This window comes from Eubalaena glacialis, chromosome 1 (genome assembly GCF_028564815.1).
Source record: "Eubalaena glacialis isolate mEubGla1 chromosome 1, mEubGla1.1.hap2.+ XY, whole genome shotgun sequence".
NCBI lineage: Eukaryota > Metazoa > Chordata > Mammalia > Artiodactyla > Balaenidae > Eubalaena > Eubalaena glacialis.
The window spans coordinates 33,382,832-33,402,589 of NC_083716.1; the positions used below are offsets into that span (position 1 = coordinate 33,382,832).

General features: G+C 37.8%; 2 protein-coding genes across 7 annotated transcripts in view; one reads left to right on the forward strand and one right to left on the reverse strand.

Moving 5' to 3' along the window:
* NOC3L (NOC3 like DNA replication regulator) overlaps positions 1-10,303 on the forward strand; it is a 31,514-nt gene extending 21,211 nt beyond the window's left edge. Inside the window, exons 13-21 of the mRNA XM_061170443.1 lie at positions 321-421; positions 3,266-3,338; positions 3,425-3,488; positions 3,570-3,641; positions 3,999-4,180; positions 5,208-5,336; positions 6,020-6,117; positions 9,049-9,133; positions 9,460-10,303. Coding sequence (XP_061026426.1) covers positions 321-421; positions 3,266-3,338; positions 3,425-3,488; positions 3,570-3,641; positions 3,999-4,180; positions 5,208-5,336; positions 6,020-6,117; positions 9,049-9,133; positions 9,460-9,588 — 933 coding nt within the window. The 3' untranslated portion in view covers positions 9,589-10,303. The remainder of the gene's footprint in view (positions 1-320; positions 422-3,265; positions 3,339-3,424; positions 3,489-3,569; positions 3,642-3,998; positions 4,181-5,207; positions 5,337-6,019; positions 6,118-9,048; positions 9,134-9,459) is intronic.
* Positions 10,304-10,694: 391 nt separating this feature from the next.
* The window catches only part of PLCE1 (phospholipase C epsilon 1), a 320,122-nt gene continuing 311,058 nt past the window's right edge, over positions 10,695-19,758 (reverse strand). For 5 of the 6 annotated variants that reach the window (XM_061169296.1, XM_061169454.1, XM_061169606.1 and 2 more), the window contains 3 exons: positions 18,093-18,311; positions 17,564-17,776; positions 10,695-14,985 (listed from right to left, as the gene is read on the reverse strand). In XM_061169296.1, coding sequence (XP_061025279.1) covers positions 17,588-17,776; positions 18,093-18,311 — 408 coding nt within the window. In that variant the 3' untranslated portion in view covers positions 10,695-14,985; positions 17,564-17,587. Of the gene's footprint in view, positions 14,986-17,262; positions 17,366-17,563; positions 17,777-18,092; positions 18,312-19,758 lie in introns of those variants that run through there. The other variant, XM_061169377.1, reaches the window with a different exon arrangement.

The following is a 19,758-nucleotide window of genomic DNA, read 5'->3' on the forward strand; positions in this document are numbered from 1 at the left end:
CACGTTTTCTCATGCTTTTAAAATGTTTTGTTAAATGATTTCAACTAGAGATTGATTGCTTCAACTTGTGGTTGTATGACTTTGGTTTATTTCATGAGGCTTAGATACATGATGTGTAAGAAATGATAATGTGATCGATGATGCTAGTTTTAGGAAATCACAGGATGTGTATCTTCATTCTGCTTTGTTGAAGCTCTTAGGATTGAATAGTGGGGAGTGATGGGAAAGCACAGAAAAGGTTGAGTTTTGAAAGCTGTAGTTGTGGTAACTCAGGAGAAAGTATACTAGGTTATACTGAAGTCATTTTGTCTGTTCTGCAGCACACGGAGACTCTGAATATCGTGTTTGTGACCTACTTCAGAATATTGAAGAAGGCCCAGAGGTCACCTCTCCTGCCAGCAGTTCTGGAAGGTCTTGCCAAGTAAGGGCAGTGTAGGTTGAAGCCTTTTAGATTCTTTCTAAATAAATAAGACCGAGGTAACCATGAATTTTAAACAGGGTTCACTAATGATGACCCGGTGTCCTTCTTAGTTCTCATTCCTTTTTTATTTGTCACCAGCTTTTCCTTGAAACTGTTCATAACACTGCACTTTTTTGGTTTTCTCATCTCAAACCTTTTATTTTAAAAATCTCCTTCACTAACTCTTTCCTCCTACTTATTACTTAGTTCTCGCTGTCCCTAGGGTTCATCCCTCAGTTCTGGTTTCCTTCTGTTCTGTAGTCAGTTTTTAGTCTTGCATGATCTGTTCCTCTTAAGATAGGTCTTTTTGTATTCTGTCAACACTAATGAACCTACTGGGGCACGTGAGCCAGAATAATGGTTGTCAGGATAGTTTTCTACAATTATTTGAGGTATTGTCCTGTAGAACAGTACTATCCAATAGAAACATAGTGTGAACTACATAAGAAATTTAAAATTTTCTGTTAACCACATTGAAAAGGAAAAAGAAACAGATGAAATTAACTTAAATATGTTTTGTTGAACTCATTTTATCTAAAATATTATTTTGACATACATTAATGTCAAAACATTAATGAGATAAAACATTAGTGAGATATTTGGCATGCCTTTTTTCATAATGTATCTTCGAAAAGTGGTATATATTTTACATTATAGCACATCATCTCAGTTTGGACTAGCCACATTTCAAATCCCTAATGGTCCCTACGTTGGACAGCACAGCTTTAGAAATAGGACTAATGTCTGGAAGATAGAGAAAAGGCAAATTCGGTTCAATATAGAAGAAATTACTTTCTAATGACTGTAGCTATTTGGTGATGAGATGCTTTGCCTTATAAGATAGTGTGGTCCTTGTCATTGAAAGAGAGGTTGGTCAGAGGTTCAAAGAGAAGGGATTATTCTTACCTTAGGTAGGACCTGTTGTTTGTTTTTTCAATGACCAATTTCTTTTTTCTCTTTTGTTTTTGCCTGTTGGGTCTTCGTTGCTGCGCGTGAGCTTTCTATAGTTGTGGCGAGTGGGGGCTACTCTTTGTTGCTGTGCGCGGGCTTTTCACTGTGGTGGCTTCTCTTGTTGCAGAGCACGGGCTCTAGGTGCGTGGGCTCAGTAGTTGTGGCTCACGGGCTCTAGAGCACAGGCTCAGTACTTGTGGCGCATGGGCTTAGTTGCTTCTCGGCATGTGGGATCTTCCCGGACCAGGGATCAAACCCATGTCCCCTGCATTGGCAGGCGAATTCTCAACCACTGCGCCACCAGGGAAGCCCTGGCAGTGGATTCTCAACCACTGCGCCACCAGGGAAGTCCCAATGACCAATTTCTTTATTTAAACGAATTTTTAATAATACATACTCATTTAAAAAATTCAAATAATGCAATTAAGAATTAAAAGATCACAAGCTCCCTTCCTTCCTATATCAGTATGTAAATCTGCCCACCTGCCTTCTTTCATACAAATTGAATCTTTCACACAAATGTATACTGTTCTGGGGCCTTCCCTGGTGGCGCCGTGGTTAAGAATCCGCCTGCCAACTCAGGGAACACGGGTTCGATCCCTGGTCCGGGAAGATCCCACATGCCACGGAGCAACTAAGCCTGTGCGCCACAACTACTGAGCCTGCGCTCTAGAGCCCGCGAGCCACAACTACTGAGCCTGCAAGCTGCAACTACTGAAGCATGCACACCTAGAGCCCGTGCTCCGGGCTCACCACAACTAGACAGAGCCCGCACCCAGCAATGAAGACCCAACGCAGCCAAAAATAAATAAGTAAATAAATAAAAACAAAAATAAATTAAAAAAAAAATGTATACTGTTCTGTAACTTCCTTTTTTTTTTGGATAAACAGTTATTCTGGGTATCCTTCCATGTTAGCACATATAGACCCACTTTTTTTTTTTTAAGTTCATAATAATCCATGTCATGGATATTTAATACTTTATTTGGTCAGTCCCCATTGCTACACTGGAAATATCTTCAATGTACTTGTGTGCGCATATTGCTAGGTCAAAGAGTATGATCATTTTAAATTTTGATAAATATTGCCATATTACTTCCCAAAAAGGTTGTACCAATACACAGGGAATATATGACCTCTGAGGTCCTTCCTTCTTCTAAGATTTACAGTGTCAAAGGCTCTTGCACTAATATTGAAGAGATATCCTGATTTTAACTACTTCGGTGCCTGATATTTTATAGTGTACAGAGTCCTCTGACATTTAGTAGCTCACATGATTCTTTCTCTTTAACTCTATTGAGTGATCTCAGTTATTTTTAGAAATAGAAGGCCAGGACGGTCAGCTCTTACCTAGGATTATATAGGTAATTAATTGCTGAGCCTAAACTAGACACTAGCTCCAACATTTTTTCTTTTCTTTTTAAAGCTTTCATAGGGTCCATTTTATTAATAGCAAAATCTTTCCTCCTTTCCTTCTTCCTGCCCCATTTTCCTAGAAGCTGTAACTGCTGACTCCTTTGTGACTTAGAACATTGTTGGACACCTGGTCAACTTGACTCAGAGAACTTGTTTGCTCTTAGCAACTTCTTTCTCTGGTTAGGAGTATTTTTGAAATATATTTAGTTTCTTTAGTGCCTCATATATTCCTGCCGAGTATAGTGTCCAGTTGTGGATGAATTGTCCAAGAGGCCAGTCTGAATTAATGAAAGGTATCGATAATCACCATCATCTCCATCATAGCTAACATTTTGAAATAAGTAGTATTAAAAATATGGTTTTAATGTCAGGTTTAATTTTTAACTGCTTTGTATCTATTTTAAGGTTACTTTTTAACTAAGTTTTGTTTGATTCTAGGTTTGCTCACCTTATAAATGTGGAGTTCTTTGATGATTTGTTAGTAGTTCTACATTCTCTCATTGAGTCTGGTGTAAGTAACTCTACTAATGAATTACTTTTTAAGATATAAATTGTAATTATTCTTAATACCCTTTTTTTTTTCCTCTTCGTTTTAAGGACCTAAGCTATCAAGAAAGTCTTCACTGTGTCCAGACTGCTTTTCATGTTCTTTCTGGACAAGGTAAGATATTTTCTTGATCACGTTTTGTTTACTTTGCCTTTGGAGGCTTTAACATACCTAATTTTTGTTCTCATTTCAAAGGTGATGTTCTGAATATTGATCCAATGAAATTCTATACACATCTTTACAAAACACTGTTCCAGTTACATGCAGGTATGTATGTTTAGATAATGTCTTTAATAAATCTTTATCTTCTAAGAATATTTTGTGACTGGAATTATAGTCAGTGAAAATTGAGAAATAGGAGCAGGTATATAAAATGCTGGCCTGCCAGTGCCACACATCTGTATTTAACCTTAAGTGAGACTTGGAGTGAGAGAACTTTTGGAATTGACTGGAGATGCAGTGCAGCTCACATCGCCGTGTGAGCAGTCTGGCACTGCTTCATCGGTTAGGGAAATGATGTGGGACAGGTGCGATAGGCTCCTCTTGGATTTTTCCAAAGTTCAGTGAAGTTGCATGATGAAAAAGTAATGAGAACAGCCCCAAAGGGTATATCTGCTGTTTTAGGTGCTACGAATGAAGGTGTTGAGATCGTCCTCCAGTGCCTTGACGTCATGCTGACTAAGCGCAGAAAGCAAGTTTCTCAGCAGCGGGCCCTTGCCTTCATCAAGCGCCTTTGTACCCTTGCTCTTCATGTGCTTCCAAATTCAAGCATTGGCATTTTAGCAACTAACAGAATATTAATGCATGTAAGTAGTGATGCAAACGAATAGAGCTAAGTTCTTACAGTGCAACAATGGTGTTTTGTTTGATGCATGTTTTTTTCCCCCATTTACATTATTATTTTAATTATAAAAGTAATTCACACTTGTAACAAGATAAGGTGATAAAAGAAGTACATAAAATTACAAAAGGAAAGCATTCCACCCCTACTGACACTCTCCATTTTTACGATTTAGTGGGTATCCTTCCAGAAGACTTAAAAAAATTCATTTATAAATGTGTACACTAAACACACACAACAAAACTTTTTTCTTTTTTAATGGAGAGGGGATTATGATATACAATATTGTTCTACAACTCTTTTTTAACACTTAAGGGTGATGAACACATTTTGTGTCAGTACAAATACAGCTGCTTGGTCTCTTTAATGACTGTTGGTTTAACAAATACTTACATAGTTCTTACTATGTGAATTCCACTGTTACAATGCTTTACAAAAATTAACTCACTTAATTTTCATAACAACTCTGTGAAGTAGCTACTATTATTGTTCCCATTTTATAGATGGGGAAAACTGAGGTCCAGAGAGACTAAGAAACTTGCCTAAAGTGACACTGCTAGTAAGTGGCAGAGATGGGATTTAAATTTAGGCAGTCTGGCTTTTACACTTTGCATTTTTCTTTTGATGGATGTAAGTCGTTTCCTTTTTTGCTATTATAAGTGATGCTATAGTGAGTATTCTTATAAGTGTATCTAATGTAATTATTTCTATCTTTTTAGGAAAGATTACTAAAAGTGGGGTTGCTGAGTGAAAGAATATCTGTTTTCTTTTGCAAGATAAAATTAATTCTTTTCAAAGCAAGCTAATATTCTTTTGTTCTCTTGTGGAATAAACTTAAATTGCAAAAATTAAAACTAGGTATAAAGTGCATGTGCTTATAGCTCTTATGTAACTGTAAAATCAAATTATGTAAAAGTACAGAATCCAATAACGTTCTTAAAATTAATAATATTACTTTAATTAATCCTTCTTTTTATGTGACATTTTTGCAGACTTTCCCCAAAACAGATCTGTTGCTTGACAATGAATCTCAGGGTAGTGGAGTTTTCCTTCCTGAGCTGGATGAACCTGAGTACTGCAATGCTCAGAACACTGCTCTTTGGGAATTGCATGCACTGAGGGTAAGAGCCCCCCCTCCCTTTTTTGTGAGGGCTTTTTCAGTTTTACCCCCAAGTAGTTATAATTGCCAGAGAACTTAACATATTTTGTTCTGGGACTGCCTTTCCTAGAATTCCTGTCTAAATACTCTACATTTCACTTTGCTCTTACTATTAAGATGTTGAGATGCGTTTTCTAAGGAAGCAGAAAGTGATTTCAGTATTGTGGGGTGAGATTTCTTGAAGTCATTCCCTGACACTCTTCAGAATAGAAGATATGTTATCAGGCACATTTGTATTGGGTCTTATTCAGGGGGACTTCCAGAGGCCTGCGGCCCGCCAGTTTCAAGAGGGTTTCACCTACGTTGTGATCCTACAGTGCGGACAGCAGCATTATAGTGGAAATATGTTTCAGGAAACCTGTTGTAAACTAACTTCTTTCACTCTGAAAGAGAAATTGCCTTTTGATTTTTCTTTTCATACTGTAAAAGCAAGACTAAGCTACTTCACTGGTAACTAGGTCATCAAACAGATTTGTGTTGGAATCTTGTGAGCAAAGATACTGTTTTTTTTCTGTAGGTATGTGGTTCTGATGAATTACATATGCATATGTGGTTTTTTAAAAAAATTAATGTTTATTAAAGTGTAGCTAGTGTCTTATAAAATATTGACCCGTGCAAAATATCGTCGTCCTGTTTCCCCTTCAGCGACATTACCATCCCATAGTGCAGAGATTTGCAGCTCACCTCATCGCTGGAGCCCCTTCCGAAGGCTCGGAAGCACTCAAACCAGAGTTGAGCCGAAGGTAGTATTTAGCATTGCCTTATTATAGAACTGCAAATTTCAGTTGATAGCTGTTTTGACTCTGAGATGTCTGTTTTACAAAGTAATAGATTTCAAAATGTAAAGTGCTGGTTGGTTATCTGGACTTGGTCCACTTCATATTCCTGAATTATTCCAAAGAGAAAACATTGCTGACTGTGATTTTGTTAGTTTGTTTTGAGTAATTACTTAACCGTTTTTTTTTTTTTTTTGGTCATAAAAAGTTTCACACATACAGGTAAGTAGAAAGAATAGTGGATCCCCATGTGCTCATTACTTAGGTTCAACATTTAATAAGATGATGCCATATTTGCTTTATGTGAAGGTCCATGAGTCCAGCCACAGAACCTTTTTTTTTTCCCCCTCTGAATGGTTCTGCTAGGACAAGAAAGGGAGATGTGAGGAGGGAGAGAAAAGAAGTGCTTTGAACACTGCCACCCAGAAGGGAGCAGTTTCTCTCCTTGGCCCTCATAGCCATCTCTGTTCAGTGCCCCCGACCTGTGAGAGTTTGGACTGGCACTTCCAGCATTCACCTTACACGCTTCCAAATGGGGAAAAGCGTCCTTCTAAAAGAAGTTTCTTTTCCCACAACTTTTTGATCTGAAAAACATTCGTACAGAGAAGTTGAAACAGTAGTAATTATCGTTTTTCCCCCCACAAAATCAACTAGGAAATACTTCAGTTATACAGAAAAGAAGAGAAAATGGTATGACAGCCTTGTAATATTCCCATCACTCAGAATTAATATTTTGTTGCAGATTTTTCCCCTCCTTTGCAAGCCCACTGGTTTCTTTAAATCAGAGATCACAGACAAGTGACCTGTAGGCAAGATTTTCTGGCCTCTTCAGAGTTTGAACAAGAATCTAATTGGTTGGGATCTTTTAAATATTGGAAGAATTCGCCTAAAAATCATTTCCAGCTTCTCTTGAAATACTGAGAGGTTTGACGAAACAGGTCTATATTTTTACAAGGCAGTAGTCAGCTGTATCCCTCTCTAAATGAGACATAAATTGTAATTTCCTGTAAACCCTTTTCCTTCTGGGTAGGATAGCGATAACCTTTGCTCTTATTAAATAGTAAAATGGCCATTTACTTCTTTCATCCCTCATACTTCCCACCTGTACCCCAGCTTTGTTTTTCAAAAGGAAAAGGAGAAAATGATTCTTTGTCACTTCTTCACAATCCTTTTCTGGTATGTTTTTGTCAGAGATCTTCACCATTTGCCTCATTTATGCCAGAGGTTTCCTTTTCTGGAGGAAGATGAATGGATTTATCCCAAAGGCTTGAGAAGGGAGACTCTTGATGGGCTTCCCCTGGGGAGTGGAGCTTGGGATGTGAGCCTGATTGCATCCCTTGCCGATCTCCTTTGGAGAATGTGAACCAATCTCAAATCATTAAGGATTCATTTACATGCATGGGTATAGACATTTATTCTGTCCTGTTTGGCCTCTCCTTGCTTTCAATCCAGGCAAACAACTGAAGGGTTGAGCTGATTGAAATCCGTGGAAGATGACTCCATGCCTTATGCTCTCATGACTAACTTACACTTAGTTGCGTATCGTTCACATAACTGGTTGAGTTGGGATTTGATCATATTGAGCTTGAGGGCTTTTGCTCAGCCTTCTTTTTGTCCAGACCTATATTTCTAAATGTATACCAGACCTCTCTGAGGTGGATTTAGTTGGCTAATGATGTCATAACATGGGGATTAAGGATTTATTTTATATAAGTGTGTTTTGTTGGTTTCCAAAGAAAACAAAAACAATAATTAGAAAAGATATATGCATTCTTAGGTTTATTGCCGCATTATTTACAGTAGCCAAGATATGGAAGCAACCTAAATGCCCACCAATAGATGAATGGGTAAAGAAGATGAGGTATATATACACACAATGGAATATTACTCAGCCATGAAAAATAGAATTAAAGCTTGCCATTTGCAACAACATGGATGGACCTAGAGAGAATTGTGCTAAGTGAAATAAGTCAGAGAAAGACAAATACTGTATGATTTCACTCTAAAAAACAAAACAAATGAACAAACAAAACAGAAACAGAGTCATAAATACAGAGAACAAACAGGTGGTGCCATAGGGGAGGGGGTTAGGAGGAGGAGAGAAATAGGTGAGGGAGATTAAGAGGTACAAACTTCCAGTTGCAAAATAAATGTCACAGGTATGAAATGTACAGTGTGGGGACTATAGTCAATAATTATGTAATATCTTTGTATGATGACAAGTGGTAAGTAGACTTATCGTGATCATTTTGAAATGTATAGAAATATCAAATCACTATGTTGTGTAACAGGAACTAACAGAGTTGTAGGTCAATTTTACTTCAAAAACAAACAAACTCATAGAAAAAGAGATCAGATTTGTGGCTACCAGAAGGCGGAATTGGATGAAGGCAGTCAAAAAGTACAAACCTCCAATTATAGGATAAATAAGTACTAGGGATGTAATGTACAGCATGATAAATATAATTAACACTATTGTATGTTACGTATGAAAGTTAAGTGAATAAATCTTGAGTTCTCATCAGGAGGAAGAATTTTTTTTCTATTTCACTGATTTTGTATCTATATGAGATGATGGAGGTTCACTAAACTTATTGTGGTAATTCATTTCATGATGTATGCAAGTCAGATCATGCTGTACATTTTAAACTTACACAGTGCTGTATGTCAATTATATCTGAATAAAACTGGAAAAAAATAAAACTGGGACAAAGAAGATTTTAATGAGAAAAAGGAAACAAAAACGAAAGCAGGATTATGTTATATATAGGTTTAGAATAATGAGTACAATCTAATTGTTTTCTCTGGGTGCAATCTAATTCTCTGGGTACAATCTAAATATTTTCAAGTTACACAGATATGGTGGTGTCTTTACTTTTCTTATATTTGTGATTATAGATCTGCTGCAGAACTTTTTGAGGCTTATAGCATGGCAGCAATGACATTCAATCCTCCTGTTGAATCTTCAAATTCCAAAAGGAAGGTATGTGATACTTTTTATTATTTTTTTTAAAGGATGAAATAACTAAATTAATATGTCTCTTAATACCTGATTTCAACTTGCTTGTTTTGTGTTAGGAGTTGATGGTGGGATAGATTTCTGGGGTTGGAATTCTATAGAGTCAGTCAGGAGACTGTTTCATTCAATGTAGGATATGGCTGATATGTCCAAGACCTGACCCAGCACCTGTCGTTATGTTTCATGTGTTAGTTTGGTGTCAGCTGTTGCCATTTTTAACTTTGCTCACGGCTTGGCTTTTGCTTATGCCATAAGCAAACTTTTAACTCATACTTTTAATATTTTTTCAGGATAAAGTTTTACAAGGGGATTCATTTTTAAGTGAAGAGTTAAGTCAACTAATCAAAAGACATTGTAGTGAAGTTGCTACTCAGTTGCCTCTGGATTTCACCAAATATTTGGAAACATCACTACGGTAGTAGAAGAATGAAGAGTCAGGGGACTTTGTTGTATATTTGTGTGTTTGTGCAGATGCACATAAAGATATATTGTTAATTTAGGACCTTCTCTTGAGGAGGAAGAATTATCCTTTGTGTGGCACAGGGTTCTGCCCCAATTCTGAAAATATGCACAGGAAAATCAAGACCATGAGATTGCTTTCTACCATTCAGTTACTCTTTATAACCAAATACTTTTTATAATGAAATAAATGTTTTTTTTAATTGTACCACCATGAAGGAAGTGAGAAACATTCTAAATTTGAGTGTATATATTTTTATGAAAAGTTTTAAGAAAAGAAAAAATAGCTTCCAATTGGATACCAGGTTCTTTGGCTCTTACTGGACGATATGCTTCAAGAAGTAACCTAATTTGCCATTTGTGAAAAAGAGTGAGTGCTCATCATGGCTACTTTCAAAGAAAGTTTGAATGTGATTCTAGTCTCTTCGAAGTTCGTCGCATTTTCTGACATGCTCTGGAGGGTGATGGTGGAAAAAACCAAGTCTGAGACTTTCTTTACCATTCTGTTTTAAGGATAAAGGGTACCCAGCGAGGGGCTTTTTTTTTTTTTCTCCCTTTTTTTTTTTTTTTAACAGATGAAATGTCTATTCTTATGAATATAATTAAAAAGCAGTATTTTATGTGACAGCTATTGCCATATTCTAGGAATGGCTTATGAAATAAGTGTTTTAATGACCAGGTTGCAAATATCCTCTACTGTGAATAGCTGAATAAAACAGCTGCTTTTTTCTGCTTCCTATTCTTGTGAGCATTTAAAAAAATGCACAGCAGTCCAACTAAATAGATCTATTTCTTCAAAGCTGTAGAAGCCAAATATTTTGGCCTAGGGTAGTGCTTAAAGTTCTTTTTTTTCTCATGAAGTAAATGAAAATAGAAAGTTCCTTTATCATGGCAGCAGAGTGGGGCATATCAGCTTAATAGCACATGTTAATCTTTTAGCATATTATATGTGGTTTTAAAAAGTGTTTTTAAGATCAATTTTTTTAGGCTTGATTATTTAATGGTGAGAAATATATGGTTCATTATATAAATACTTGCTTTTAATGCACTTTTTAGATATTAAAGTCCAGGAATGTTATGAATATTTATTTAGATGACCAAGGGGTCTTTCCCCATTGGAGCACAAGTGACCAGTACATGTCACAAATCATTTATTTTCCAAACATATACAAATACATTTATATTTAACGTTGGCAGCAAAAACTATAGTTTAAATGAAAAATCAATTTTAAAATAAAAATTCATCAACTATTTCACACTTGTATTATGCTTTTAACCTTCTTGTTACACATATAATCACAATGGGACCATAAAATTATACATCTTGTATTTGAATATCCTATATGAATTTGAGGATGAAACATATTTGTGTACTAACTTCTGTAAGCCTTGTACTGATGAGTTTCATTTTCAGAACTAAATATTATAGTCATTAATAATAACATACACACACACACCCTGAGGCTATAATAAACTACAGCCTTAATATCTATTTTTTTAACTAGATAAATATTGAGCACCTACTATGTGCTTAGCACTGTGCTAGGCACTTAAAAGTGAAGTCGGGTAATAACAGGCATAAGACGTAGCCTCAGTCTTGCATGCCCTTGCATGTTGAGTCAGATCATTCACACATTTTTTTGAACGCAACATTACCCAATTCAGTGTCAGAGTGAGTTGTTTCGAAGTTCAGAGACCTGTATCATCTGAAATAGGGAAGGTTTCAGAGGCCTGCTGGATGGCAGACTTGAGCATAGTATGTTTTGGATCTAAGAGATGTGTACGAACAGCTTGGTAATCATGGAGATTAAGTATTTCAAAAACATTCAGGTATTCCTGTCAGAATCCTTAGCCATCATGCAAGGACTGCATTTAGGAAGCTGATAGGAAGAAATGGCAGAGAACATATAAATTGTTAACAATGTACTGTATCCTGTTGACCCAAGTTTGGGCTTTGTGTAAGAGGCAGTCTCCTTTTCTAACAACTTTTTGGAGGGTCCAGGTATTCTCCTCTTCTTGCCTTGCTGCTGATTTAAGAGAAGCAACTAAAAGTGTTCGAGGCAGCCCGCTAGAGAGCTCTTTCCCTGTAGGCTGCTTCTCACTATGCCAAGTTCAAGATCAGACACCAGCCAGGAAAATCCTCCTTACTGGCATGGGAGCAGAGTTGTGGAGCTTCGTGTTTTAGTTAATTCAGTTTTACCAGGCCAGTACGCAAGCTCTGATTACTTTTCAGAATTAAGCAAGGCCTGCGGGTGTCTGGCAGAAGAGGAGAGGTCTACAGAGATACTAGAAAGGGAGCGAACAGAGGAAGGGGAAGATGTGTTTTAAAAAAAAGTACATACGGAGCCATAGGGGAGGCCCGCTTTCATTAATGAGCCTCCAGTGTCTCCAGAGCCATCAAGATGGGAGACCTTTGTGTGAAAGTAAATTTGACTTTTGACTCACTTTTGTTGAGTCTAGACTCCATATTTCTCCCCAGCTGGAGAATTTATAAATAACTTTTACTTGGTAAGGATGACACGAAAAGAGGCGTTCCTTTAAGAAGGCACTTTCTTCCCAAATAATGTTGTTACTTCCTGCAGATTTATCCTCAAACTTGTTCTCAACTCCTTCACACCCTTATATAATCTTTGCGAAACAAACAATTACAGAGGAGGTGACTGAGAGGAAGTTAATCTGTTTTTTCCAGCATCACACATCACATCGGATTCTTATTCTAATCTTTTCTTGCCAGCTATCATAATCTTAAAAGTGGCACCACCCAACAGAATTCATGCTCCTTTCTGTTTTTAGTGAAGCATTTTAAAATATTTTTTTTCAAAATCTTGTAATAAATACAGCTTGCATATTTGTTCGTTTATTGGGTGAAGTAGAAAAGAACAGCTTATTGCTTTGCCAGGCAAAGGGGGCCACAGGGAGCTAATGCCCTCAAAACTGCGTGTCCCGACCTGGAGTGGGTAGTGAGGAGTTTTATAGTGATGGTTCAAAGAGGGTGCCATCAGCTCATGGACATTCTGATTGGTTGATGGTGAGGTAACTGGGAGTCAGCATCATCAACCTTCTGGTTCCGACTGGTCTGGGGTCTGCGTGCTTGTGGGCACCATACCCTTCATTTCTCCCACTTGTTGGGGGTTTCAGCCAGCTTGTATATATTTAGATTCTTTTCCATATCGACTTTACTGATGAAAGTTCGCTACCCAAATTTTTAATGGTATGGGAAGTATGAAGTAGTAATGGGTATAGTGTGGGTGACTATTTTAGATGCATTCTAAATAGGATAATTTCTTTCATTTGCTATAGTAATATAACTGTATAATTCAGAGAAGCTCTAAATCAAAATTTCCTACTTTTGGCAAACACCAGGTTGTGCTGGTTAGCTGTAATAGTAGAGTAGTCCCCCCTAAAGTCCCCAAGACTCAAATACAGTAGAGTATGTCCTTTTACCTCAAAATGAACCACCAAGTTGGGCTGCAACATAGGCCGGAGGTTGGGTTCACTCACTTGCTAAAGCCTAGTCTCCCTTTCAGTCTCAAGGTAAGTTTCAGATTTTGTGCTAAGGGCTATGGGGTGGGGTGCTGCAGGGCTTAGAGTCAAGGCCAAGTGATAAACCTAGTGAGACCAGTCTTGCTTTCCATCTCGCTACTCTGCACAGTTTTCATCTTGACTCTTGCCAGTTAGACCAGTAACCCAATTTTTATGACACAGTAAGCCCAACCAGAGGAAAAAATGCCTCTTAGTTTAGAGAAACTTGATTACGGTTTCTGGAATATTTTTAAAAATGATGCAGCATTGTATGTTTGTTGTAGACTGATTATTTGATTTAAAAAGAAACCTGTAGCACTGTACAAACGACATCAAACTGGAATAGCCTGAATTCTGTTGACAAGCAAACAGTAGTTCTTCTAGCATTAAAGCTTTGACTCAGTCAGAACTTCCAATAACATGAAAGCTGGGCCGTGTGTTTTTAACACTTCTGTTAGCGTATGCAAAGAACTTGGGGATTGTGTTATTCATTTTTTATGGTGAAAAACTTCTCAAAGCAAAGGTTAGGATTTTTAGTGTGTTTTATAATTTGAAGAAAAACGTCTTAAATTTTAATGTCAATAGAAAGATAAAATTTGGATTTTACTTAGAGGAACACCTTTCATTTTAAAAATAATTTGCTTCATGCCAAGAATAAGAAGAATCCTTTACACATACATGATAGTTTTATACAGCAAGGTTTTTAAAATAATTTACATTAAATGGCAAGTTACATGAATTCTGGCCTATTTCAGATATTCAGAGCATACATTTTCTTTTTAGGAGATTTGTTTTCAAATAGTGAGATAGAACCACTAACGCTTCTAATCTGCAAGCAGTATCAAGAAAGCTATGTATAATAAATATATAGGTACAATGTCAGTACAAACCTAGTAAAATAAATAAACACCAACTCAATCTACTTTTGCTTTAAAAACATGGTTAAGTTTCTTGTTAAGATGTCACAACTCAGTAGATATTATACGTTATTCTAAATTCATTGTATGGAAACCAAAAGTCTGTGAATATATAAGCAATAAACGTAAAAAAACCCAACATCATTCTGTAGCTAAAAAGAAATACTACAGAATTCACAATGGTACACAATATAGAAACTAAATTGAATTACTTTTTAATGAATCTTATAGGACATATTTACATTTGCAATGCCCAAAATCTTCCAATTCTCAGCCATAAAATGTATGACTAAACTAGCCTGCTTGTTTTCATACCTCTGTGCATCTTGTTCCCAGTTTTCTAAGTCAGGTCAGCAAACTATGGCCCTTGGGCCAAATCCAGCCTGCCACCTGGTTTCGTATGGCTCTTGAACTAAGAATAGTTTTTACATTTTTAAATGATTTTAAAAAATCAAAAGAGGAATATTTATTACATGGGAAAATTATATGAAATTACAATTTCAGTGTCTATATAGTTTTCTTGGATCACAGCCACATTCATTCACGTATGTATTGTCTATGGCTGCTTTTGCACTACAGCTGAGTTGAGTCATTGCAGTGGAGACCATATGGCCCATAAGGCCTAAAATATTTACTGTCTAGCCCTTTACAAAGTTTGTTGACCCTTATTGCAAGGTTAGCAATGGTTTTTCCAACTGTTGACACGTGTAAAATGGCAGTCTGCTGGGCTTCTTTGCTTCATCAGGAAACTGGTTGGTAGCTAGCCCTGTGCCATTTTGCTTGACCTCAGTGTGGACCTCATATCGCAAGTTCAGAAATCATCAATTTCCAGTTTAAGTCTAATGAAAATAAGGATGTTATATTTGTTTCCATGATATTCATTCTTGACTTTATAACTTCTTGCCCAAAGATCTTCACCTGTAAAGTTGAATACATAGGCTTGTTAGTCTCTTTAAAGTTAAGGAGCAGAAACGTTCATAGTGTAGCAAGGTTTAAGGTTGTTCAACCAACAGAAACCCAAGCTCTGGTGACTGGGTTTGGGGGAGACACTATTTCCTATAAACTCACAGTGGTAGAATATGATGTTCCTGGGAGGTAGAACATTAGGCTATTTCTGCCCTGGAACATCACATTCTTTAGAAAGATTTTTTTTTTTTTTAAACCATAATTAAACTGTTCAGCTTTAAAAAAAAAAAAAAAAGGACTTCTGTCAACTACTTGGGTAAGTTAAATAATTATTTGTTTAGAAATTCTTAGATTAGGAGGTAACTTGAAACTTTAGAGGTGAATATTTCAGAACAAATAACATGAAATATATCACTCAGCAATAAAAATATTAAACTTGTTTTCTTACGAGCATATACATACAGAAAGGCCCTTCTTTTTTCACAAATGCTCTTTCTTCGAAACACCATTTGTAAAATTAATAACATGGGATCTATATTCCCATAGATGCACCAATGGCTATTACTATTATTATATCAATGGCTATTTTTATTTTATTTTTTAATTTAAAAATATTTATTTATCTATTTATTTATTTGGCTGCACTGGGTCTTAGTTGCGGCACAGGGATCTTCGTTGCCGTGTGCAGGATCTTCAGTTGCAGTATGTGGGATCTTTTAGTTGCGGCATTCATTTCTTAGTTGTGGCATGCGGGATCTAGTTCCCTGACCAGGTATCGAACCTGGGCCCCCTGCATTGGGAGTGCGGAGTCTTAGCCACTGGACCACCAGGGAGGTTCCTCAATGGCTACTTTTAAAGAGAAGCTTCCCCAAGTTTAGCAAAAGATGTGAGGTCAATTGACTGATTCTGAATATCTGCTTACTATAGGAAAATTGAGTCCAAAGGCAATTGTCTAAATCACCACCACCCTCCCTACTCTCCTAAAATACAAGCAACTAGTAATGCTCATTATAGCAAGCACATTATTTTAAAGTCAAATTTCTAGTGGAGTTGTATTCTTACGTACTTACTAATCTTCTGGCACACCGAGGGCTCTTTATGTGCAGAGTGTAATCTCACTCTGTCATTACGGAGGTTATAATAGAGAGGTGTGCATAACATTATCACACCTATGATTTATTTGATGCTAAGTTCTTGATATGGAAAACAATATTTGAAATTTTGATCCCTGTCTTTATTGTGTGCTCACACCCCCACTACCACTGTGAGTCATTTTCCAAACGTTGGAGAGGCTTAGCAGGGTACTTAGTCCTAAAGCTCACTGGGCTTTCGGAGACACTGCCTGTCTCGGTGACACTGTGGCAGGAAAGGAAGTGAGTCTGAACTTTAAAAATGGGATACCGGAGGTACCGCAACAGAAAATGGGTGTTGAGCCTTCTCAGAGTCTGGAACAGCCCAGGGCTTCACTATTCTCTGCATATTCACAATTATCTGATGCTATGTGATGTGGATTGCTGCCATAGAGCCGAGATTTCTTCCTGATGAGTCTTTGCATACAGAACCTAAAAAGCCCTGACTCGGGATAATGGGATGTGCAAAAGTTCTGGAGGAGGCAGTTTCCTGTATTTGGCCTCGTCTGTTTTGAAAGAGCTTTCTTTGTAAGTGTATACGGGGCACCAATTGTTTTAGGAGTTGCTCCTTAAACATTGGCTCAATGTATCAGCCTTCTTTTGGGCTGTTATAAGTCAAATTTGGCCCTGTCAAGAGATATTAATAAATTCTTTAATTATGAGCTTCTACAAATATCTGATTGTGATGAAGACAGATGATGCAGCTCTGTAGTATAAGCAACAATGCCTTCACTATGCAGTTGGTCTCTTGAGAATTTTAAATCTTAGAACTATGATGGAACAGGTGAAAAATGGGTGTTAATAATCCCTTGGGTTCATTAAGAAACTAAGTGAAAAGAAGAAATCTGTTTGGTTTCCTCACATGCTTTTTCTTTTTTTAAATTCAGGTTCCATATAAATAGTCTGTTTTAAGATAGAATGAAATTTACTCTATGTGAATACCAAGCAGTAAGCTGGCAACCAAAGGCATGATTTACTGCAGGCTGTTATGTCATTTTGCTTTCTTTTTAATCATTACATCCTGGATGCCAGATTTTAATTTTTTAATTGAGGCAGAAGAAGTTGAGGTTGTTGAGAGTAAGTCAGACCTAAATTAGAAGAACATCAAACTAGAAATCCAAAGGAATAAAAGCTGAATGGCCCATAGCCACCCTTCAAGAATGTTCATATGAGTTACCAGTAATTAAGACAGTTCTGTGTCTGATGAAATAAGGCTGTTGTAGTTTGGGCAAGTTTGTTGTCCTCTTGGGGCCTTTAGTTATCTACAAAATAAGGAGATCTAAAATTATCAGTGCTGAAGTGATGTGCATCCTCAGAGCCCTTTTCCTGTAGGGTACCATTCCTACCTGCCTCAGGGACATCCTCCTCTTGGAAAAGACAAACGACAGTGTACAGACTGTGTCTTACAGAGTAGTGTAAGTTGACCCCCCGTTTCAGAACAGTGCAATGACTCAGAATACCTGGGTAAAACGTGCTACCCTTGCTCACTGTCGATAGTCTATCGTGTCACTGGAGGACATGCTGCCCACAGGTTTCTCCTCCTTGTTTTGGACATTTTCTGAGGCCAAGACCTGAGAAGATGACGTGAGTCCTCGGGGCTGTTTAGTCGACTTGGTGAGCTTCTTGAGTTCGCTTGCAAAAGAGATGCCTTTTCTTTTGTCTTCTCGGGATGCCTGTGGAAAATGAGAATCTTCCATTGGTATTAGGTTAAAGCCAGGGTCCCCAGTCACATGACACTGTATGAGAAAAAGCCCTTTCTTGTTCCCTCTCTAGTAAGTAGAGCTTTGGAAAGCATTCTTCCGACTAATTTCCTTGACTCGGGAACTTTCTCCTAGATTTCACTAGCTCCTGAATTTGATTACATTCTTCCGACTAATTTCCTTGACTCGGGAACTTTCTCCTAGATTTCACTAGCTCCTGAATTTGATTACAGTGTAGTTATGAATATCAAATAATTTGTGAAGAGAGAAAAATAACCTTGCACTTTACCTGCACTTGTTCCTTTAGCTTAAGGATGAATTTTCCTGCACCTTTCCACCTGCTTTGAGCTTGAAAAACACACTCCTGATCCAAAAGGACACGCTGGGAGGACTTTGGGGTAGAAGACTTCCTGTTGGCAGTGTCTTTCACCACCTCTTCCAAAAGCACATAATCACCCGGGTTGGGGTTGCTCAAGATGCTATAGGAATATTTGGCTTTGCATAAGGTCTGAAAGACAAGTTATGATGAACTGAATAAAGACACACTATCTCCAACACCTGCTTCACTGTAGATGAGACTTTGAGGTGGGAAAATATCAGACTTTAAGAGATGGAGGGGGTCTTTCAGATCATGTCATCTCACTTCTCATTATACATTTTCGCAGTTGTAGCTAGCTCATAGGAACTTTCCCACATTGCCTCATTTAGCTTCACAACCGTCCATGATTTAGGTGTTACTATGCCCATTTTTCAGACAAGGAAGTTTAAGCATACAGAGGTCAGGCAGATTCCAGTGGATGCACAGCTAGTAAGTAACAGAAAAAGGACTTGAACTGGATTTTCTGCATCCACCAAAGCTGGTAGAAATGGAAGGTCATGCAGACAGTGAGGGACAGAATCTTGACCCTCGGGAGCCTCTCTGTCCCTCGAGGCTCCCTCTTCATCTCAGAGTCTTGGATGTTAGAACTTACCTGGTCTCACTTCTCATTTAGTACAAGATTATCTTTCATTTATGCATTTATTCACTCATCACATGTGTAGTGAGGGCTTACTATGTCCCAGATACTGTATATAGTTTGGGGAGTTCAAAGTCTATTAAGGAGGCTAATATTAACCAAACTATCATGCAATAAGAATAGCAAATAGCACTTAAGTAGTGTTTGCCATGTGCTAGGTGTTGTAATAGGTGAATGTGCTTTACATATATTTACTTAATCTTCACAATAACTCTATAAGGAAAGTGCTAATGCACTATCTCCATGTTACCTGCATGGTAGCTTAGCACATGGTGTTGTGCTGGAGTCCACTGGAATCAGATGTGGTGGGAGGATTTACAAGATAGAAACTGGCAAATGCTATAAAATCAGGGCCTTTTTTTTTTTTTTTTGAAGAGAGCCAGTTTACCAGCACACCAGTGTAACTAAAGCACAGATGGTTCAGTAACTTGCCCAAGCTCTCAGAGCTAGTAAGAAGTAGAGCTGGGGTTTGCACCTGGAGCAATCTGATCTAGAGTCTGTTAACTGTTATGCTATCTTCTCAAGTGAGTGTTTAATAAACGCAAACCATAACAGGGCTTCAAAAGAAGGAAACAGAGCTCTCTGAAGCCATGTACACAGAGAAGTGTGACCAGAGGAGGGGAGAGGGTCAGAGGAGGCCTCCTGCATGTCCTCTGAAGGATCCCTGAGAGATGGCCATTAAGTATTGGCTTAGGCCTTTCTGGGATGATGACATTCCCGCTCTGCAGAGCCACCTTCTAGATCCATTATCGAGGCTTCAGAGAGAGCCTGACTCACAGAAGATGCTGGGCAAGTATCGTTGAAGGAATCAGTATTTCCCAGCCTTAAGAGGCACACTCTCCCTTGTCAGGTCCCCTTTGTTCTAGAACCTCATTCACAAAGGGAGCTGATATCTGATTTGTCCCAATAGTTCACACTGAGGACAGGACTGAGGTGAGG